Below are 6,985 nucleotides of genomic sequence, written 5' to 3'. Positions count from 1 at the left end.
AGTCACACCATGCCTATCTCGTGTGACACACACCCCTGTTACCAGGGTACGTGTAACCCCGTTACAGAGGGTAATAATGGTGCAAGTATGACGCGAGGAGTAGGAACGGTAAAAGTGTAAAGAAGTGAAGCTAGACTGATTGTTCATTGGACGCTCACTATTAGAAGTGTTTTAATAAGATAGAAGTAGTGTGCGCCCCAAATTGGTTCACATCGTGGTGGAATGGGTACCTACTATACTTTTATATTTACACTACTTGTTAAATGACAACTTGGCTCTGTTACTCGTCGTACACGAGTGCGCACAGGAGACATCCAACCGAAGTGTGCTGCTGGTAGGGAAATGTATCAAAAATTGCTCATATGATGAGATGATGCAAATGAATGAAGGTTGCATGACCCTTCAAGCAGCTGACCGTTCATGACGAAAATGGGTAACCTCTCATGTCCCTCCCGAAATGTATATCGACGAATATACTGATGATAACATCACACCAATATTAAAAGAAAGAGTAATTTGATTGAAGTACTTTAGGCGTACGATTAGTTAAAAAATCATTGTCATATCAATCAAAACTCCTTCTGAACGATATGTCAAGATGACGAAGTTTTTTGTCTTTCGATTATTGCGTACTATATTCTTTTAGAGGCTTTTTTATACCAGGCAAAGCAAGTGGATAATTGTGTAGGGTTTAATATCAGTTTTACTATTGTTGTAGTCCTTCTATTCTTACACCAACATCACAGCAAAAGCGATTTTAACGCATTCGTCGACTCAGAACTATCGCTGTAAAGGTGCATCAGCATCTTTATTCAGTCGCAAATAGCAAGTGGTATGCACTTAAGGCCAACATCTTCTTGGACAGCTTAAACTTTAGATAGACCTAATGTCACGCATAAAATAAATTAGAAGAGCAGACTGAGTACTTAATACTCTTGGCTATGTGGAAAGTCCAAAACTCTTATTTGTTCTTTATAACGGTAGACTTGCTGTAACGAAGCATCATCTGTGCAAGGTGCACGGCACCTCCGTTACACACTCCCCACTGCATTCGTGCCGAGTAACAGGCGCAATAGACAATTGCTTGAGTCGCTGTAGAAGGGCTTGTTGAGGATTAAAAACGAAGTTACGGTCAATCAAATGCGTTTGGACCACTGAATAGTATTTTGCACGGCACGTTTTGGCTGTCACTCAAAGATTGGCATGTAGCTGGTCTATTATTTGACAGGCGGGCGTAATCTGCTGTATTTTACACAATGCACGAAGCGCATTGATTTCACACTTCTTGTAGTCCTACATATCACTCTTGATGTGCTCCAGCTCCTACCACATGAAATATTGAGTAGGAAACAATTTGAAAATTTAGTGTTTACATATTCCATAGAAAATCCATTTAAGTAAGAAGCACCATACCTTTACGTTGCCTATGACATCGTATCCTACGGCTTAACTCGCGTTCAGGGGAATTTCCGCATCACCAAGATTTCGGCGAGAAAATTTATAAAAAGAGAATTCGAGCATTTTGTTCGGACCGCACTCCTGCTAAATCGTCTCACGTAACATTAGAAACGGACTGCTTTTCTTTGTGCTTGCTTTTCGATCTGAGTTTGAAGATATGAAAAATTGAGAAGGACTCTTGCTTTCCTTTACAAAGTAAACATTACTCCTCAGCTTGTTAATGCGTATTCTTCTGAATCTTCTCAATTTGCTTCGAAAAAGACAACATCATCAAACAATGAAGTGATGTCGCCTTGTCGTGCTGCAAGTCCGAGACTTAAGTCATTAGTCAGTAAATTCCTTCTTGATCTTGGACCAAGATGAATACTTCAATTGCCATGTTTACTTGTCGTGACTTCGTATGGTCGTGCTAGTACCTGAACGATGCTACAGCCTAAAGATCCACCGAATGGGATGTCATCTAACGAGATGAAATAAGCTCTGCAGTCGTGATGACGAAAACACTAATCTATGAGTCAAGTGTTCCATACGAAATTATGATTTTATCTATATTACAAAACCATGCATTAATCGAGGTTACGATAGGGTTTAAAAGTTTAACAATGGGCAACATAAGCCTTGTGCGATAGTAAAGAGCCGGTGAGGGCAATATCCAAACATATGTTGCAAACCGTACAGAGTCGTGAGGGTGGAAATTAAAGCATTACAACGCCAGTCATGTTGACGAACAATTCGTGGACTGTAATTACAACCACGGCGTCGCAAGGATATGCACAACCATAGTTGTGTCTCAGTCGTAAGCAATCGATCTGTCGATGTGTGCATTAGTTATCGGTCACTGAATGCACAGCTCAAAAGTCATCTTTCACTAGTCTGATCCTTGTGCGGCCTTCCCTGTACTGTACCACCATTAGGTATGCTCGAAAAAACGAAGTTTGAACTCTAATCTCTATCTGACTAAGTTCTGCGTACAGTATACCGATCGACAGGTCGCTACTGCTATGTCGATTGTGTTCATAATACTTAGCGGGTAACGTAAGCATCAATGACATGGTATCTCAACTCAAGCGTTCATAACCACTTACCGCGAGCGCGATCTGTTAGCGCCAATTGCATCTCGAGACAACGGCAAAAAGGACATGGTCAGGACACACGCTCTTTTCTTGCACGACGTAGTCTCGGGGTCAGCAGCTGGACAACTCAGAAGTCATTCGAGATTTTCCTCTCCACCCCCATCTATTCGTTCCGCTTAACACCGGAGCGAGAGATACATTCGCTTCAGTAGCTCTTCCATTCTGGAATCCTACTACACTCGCTTCACGACTTAGCGTCGTATCTTTCTACCCATTACTTGAATGTTCACAAGTTCTATCTCTTCATTTATTACCGACCATCCAATCCATCACCACACTACGCCAAATTCTCCTTGTGTCGCTTGCAACGTTGTGCAATCTCACATTCACTCACCACTAATTAAAGCATTGGCTCGCCCAGGTGGGGTGACCGTCAAAAGTCCCATGGCACAAGCTATGGATGGTGATCGCTATGACTCTAGCACATCAAGTGATGAAGAGCGCAGTAATAATGTTGTACACCATACGGAGGACGGAGAAGGTGAAGCAACCAGCGGCATTGCAGCCATGAGTCTAAGTTTCATCATCAATGGAGAATTGCAGCAGCAATTGGACGACGACGACAGTAGCAGCAGTACTTGTGGCAGCTCTCGAGGAGGGTTCGATCTGTCGTCCATGCTCAACACTGTGTGCGCTAAGCCGGAGTGTTATCGTACTATTCGTGGTCCAAACGGTACATTTTGCAAATACCACAAACAAAGTCGTTTTTGTCGAGCTGAAAATTGTACGAAAAGTGCAAAAACAGGTGGTTTTTGCATTTCACACGGAGGTGGCAAACGTTGTGCGTATCCAGAGTGCAATAAGAGTGCAAAACAAGGTGGTCTTTGCATCTCGCACGGCGGTGGCAAACGATGCAGTGAAGCTGAATGTACCAAGTCGGCACTTGTGGGTGGCTTTTGTTCTGCCCATGGTGGTGGTCGAAAGTGCAACATGCCTGACTGTACCAAAACGGCACTCTTGGGAGGATTGTGTATTGCACACGGTGGAGGCAAACGCTGTCAAGTCGGTAATTGCTCTAAGAGTGCAGTGGGAGGCACATTGTGTGTTTCACATGGTGGAGGCAAACGCTGCCAAGCTGAAGGATGCAACAAAGGAGCCGTTCGAAATGGAGTTTGCATTCGCCACGGAGCGAAGCGAAAAGCGGTACCTTAAATCACAAACAAGGACAATTGCCCTGCTACGGTTACCATTGGAAGTGGCCTCAACGACGTCGACTCGACAATTTGTAATAGTCGACAAATAAGAATGATTTTTTTAAAATAAATCAATTCAAGAGTGCAATCAATCACTCTTTTTACCGCCATCACCTCGATCAACCTTCTTACCACCTTATCCAAACCTCTTGATGCGCACTTGAATCTGTTGTCGACAAAGATGGCAGTGCGACAAAAAATCGGCGCACTTTTCACACGTTTCATGACCACATTGAAACACTGTGTCTTTCTTTCGTTCTTCACAGATGGGACAGAGGAGCGATTCCTTGAGTCGCCTCAGCTCTTCTTCAGCAGACGACTTACGATGGCCCATCGTTGATCCGTTTACAGAATCCGAGAGCGACGTTGAAAGGGATTTCGCATGAATCGTAGTATTTGAAGTGGCTGTGTTACGCACCTGTTGTACCTCCGATTGTGATTGAACGATACTGTAGTTGTTAGGTACTATTGATTGTGGCGGTGGAAAAACGTCAACACGTGGAAGATCCGTTCGGACTCGATGTAAGTGACGATTCAAATAGTTCATGGCCTTGATAGTCTGATATTGATCAGGTATTTCCATTAATGCTTGAAGTGCAAATTGAGTCTCTCTCATTTGCGGGTCGCGAAATTGCCATGTGATTTTGTGATATTCGATAAAATGAAAATTATCAAATTTGCGGTGTAATAGATAATCGTCAAAATAAATCATGGATTCCCACGGTCCATCGCCTACACCTACCATGATGATACTGAGTGGAAAATTGCTGGCGAATGTAATTGCGTCAATCGTTTCCTTTTCATTCTTACTGATAGCATGGGGAGGAATATCCACCGACCTTGTTACCTGTCCATCAGCAATAATGACGAGAATATGATAATCCCCCGTGCGATTAACAATATTCACAGCTTCGTTGATGATGGGTGCAAAAGACGTTGGTCCTGCCATGTTGACATGACGAACTACTTCACGGTAGCGTTCACGAATATTTTCAAGTGGAAATCCAGCTTCATTTGGTTCCGCAAACGTAAAAACTGCACGATCACATGTGATCTCGTCGCCAAAACCGTACACTGGAATGACATTGTCATTGTCTGAGCAACATACTTGTCAAGTCTCATTAAATCGACCCCTTTTTTAACATGTTAACATACCAAAATCTCGTAAAGTCCGTCCAATCGTCTCAATCACGTCTTCGTATGGATTACGAGCACTTGGATCGTCGATATCATGGAGATTCTGTCCTTCAAACGTACATTTGCCACTCCACTCGTTGGATTTGGTGCCTTTCCTCATGAAATATAAATTAGCTGCGCATACATTTTCATGTCAATTTGCCGACTTACAGTCGATGCCGATGATAAGGTTGCAACTTTCAAGACCACTGAGTCTTAGTGCCTCTGTTACTTGAACCAGCGATGTGAATTGGTCTGGAATCATTGACGTGAGTGTATCAGGGTGGAAAATTGGAGTCATGAGATGGGAATCTGTCGTCGTTTCGAAGCGTCGCGACTGCGATTCCCGCCGCTGTTGCGATTTTCGCCCCCGCTGCTTGCTGTGATCACTTCCCATATATGTGTGAAGAGAGGAAGGTCGAGGAACCCCGAAATGAAGCCAGAACTTGATTTTGTTTTGCCCTTCCAACTGATACATTGGGTGCACCACACGAGGGTTATATCTATGGTAAGCCGGGGGATATAGAGGATGAGTGGATTGTCGTGAACCATCTCACTCCACAAATTGGCGGCAATGACAGCCGCAAACTCGAAAGATTTAAATGCGTTTCCGCCGATATGGCGTTCTCATAAGGTTCAGTTGCAAGTTTCACAGTTACCGTATGGCAGTGATTTCCTGTCATGGTCTACGCAGTGACTATTATGACCTTGTAAAAAGCACCATCATGATCTATGAGATCGGAGTGGTGGTGGGACATGGATTTTACTATTATTGATGGTAAATTAAAATATCAGGTGTTATATTAAGTTGCTCTTTGTAATATACTTTGTAGTTACTGACGCACAGAGCTCACGGAACTCGAGATACAGTGCGCGGTCTTCTTTTGTGCGATGTCTTGTGGAGACAAATAAGTGCAAATCCCAGTATGGTCCATATTTTGTTGGGGTTGAGTATCACAGGGTACGTAATGTTAATTGTACTCGTACATATTATACTTTGTGCAATTGTTATGGTTCCATGGTTCTGGCAATGATGAGGATAACGGGAAGAGCCTTGGGACACGTGGCTGTTAGCCTCATGTCATGCAATGCGTGTAGATCTATCATCTAAACATCGTAAAACGTATTAAGTTAATATACTTTAGCCCATTATATGTCGTTCTTATGAAGACACGTAAAATAGGGACGTAATCACTTTAAAGGCGCTTGGTTCCGTTCCTGGATGATGCGTAAGAATTTATCCATGTCCTGTGTGCGTCCTCATATCAAGGTTTATTTCCTTTGCATACTCGGATATGGCTCAATGGACCTTTGAGATGTCGCGGTCTTTGCGACCGGCAACCCTAAAGCTATTCTCGGTGAGGATGACGAAATGTTTTCCAATGAGGACAATCGTAGCGGCTATCGAGTCCTGCTTCGACACGTCCATTCCTATCGAAATACATACGGCGGAGCCATCCATGAAAAAAAGGATTATATATCCTCTACCCACACAGCCTGTGTCTGTTCCCTGAGGTGAAAGGTGTCAAGACACCATAATAAAGGGCTCACGGCGACATCCATCTCGTTTTCAATGAACTAGACCTGGTTAGTAAATCGATCTTGCACTTTTGGAGGTGCAAGACTCGCAACGTCATCCCGTCACGTTGTGACTGTGAATTTGATTTATCCGGAGCTGCCCGCCGCGCCACAGTGTACACATTATATGTGCAAGTCTTTAGTTAAGATAAAGGACTCGAAAGTCGCTCCGTAAATGCTTTCTAACCCCCGCAGGTAACCACGGCTCAGAAGTCCGCTGCATATGGAGCAGCAGCGGTTACCCAGTCTTCATGCAGCGGGGCTGCCGTAGCAAAACGCTTGAGGAAGCGTACTTTGAGTTATCGATCTTTCGTTCTCTACAAAAACCAAGTATGAGCTAGCGGATCGCAATCCGCTTACTCCAAGAGTAATTATTGCCTATTCACGGCTAATTGACTCTTCGGTTTGAATTCAAAACTGATTTTTATTTATCTTTTTATCCAAATT

At 43.5% G+C, this 6,985-nt stretch overlaps 3 protein-coding genes across 3 annotated transcripts in view; 2 read left to right on the top strand and 1 right to left on the bottom strand.

The window, feature by feature from the left end:
• Positions 1-2,813: 2,813 nt before the first annotated feature.
• On the top strand, positions 2,814-3,743 carry PHALS_09637 (uncharacterized protein; the record flags this gene model as incomplete). The annotated part of the gene is made up of 1 exon (XM_024724928.1): positions 2,814-3,743. The coding sequence occupies one exon, from the start codon at positions 2,814-2,816 to the stop codon at positions 3,741-3,743; it is 930 nt and encodes a 309-aa protein (XP_024575755.1).
• A 177-nt stretch (positions 3,744-3,920) lies between these two features.
• Positions 3,921-5,261, bottom strand: PHALS_09636 (copinelike protein; the record flags this gene model as incomplete). The annotated part of the gene is made up of 3 exons (XM_024724927.1): positions 3,921-4,879; positions 4,940-5,071; positions 5,132-5,261. 3 exons carry the CDS (start codon positions 5,259-5,261, stop codon positions 3,921-3,923), a joined length of 1,221 nt encoding a protein of 406 aa, XP_024575754.1.
• Positions 5,262-5,692: 431 nt separating this feature from the next.
• Positions 5,693-6,985, top strand: part of PHALS_09635 (Conserved protein Mo25) — a gene marked incomplete at both ends in the record, with an annotated part of 3,171 nt that continues 1,878 nt past the window's right edge. The window contains 2 exons of the mRNA XM_024724925.1: positions 5,693-5,738; positions 5,794-5,921. Coding sequence (XP_024575753.1) covers positions 5,693-5,738; positions 5,794-5,921 — 174 coding nt within the window. The remainder of the gene's footprint in view (positions 5,739-5,793; positions 5,922-6,985) is intronic.

Source organism: Plasmopara halstedii (genome assembly GCF_900000015.1).
Source record: "Plasmopara halstedii genome assembly, contig: Scaffold_430, whole genome shotgun sequence".
Taxonomy (NCBI): Eukaryota; Oomycota; class Peronosporomycetes; order Peronosporales; family Peronosporaceae; genus Plasmopara; species Plasmopara halstedii.
This window is presented reverse-complemented; position numbering and strand designations above follow the sequence as displayed.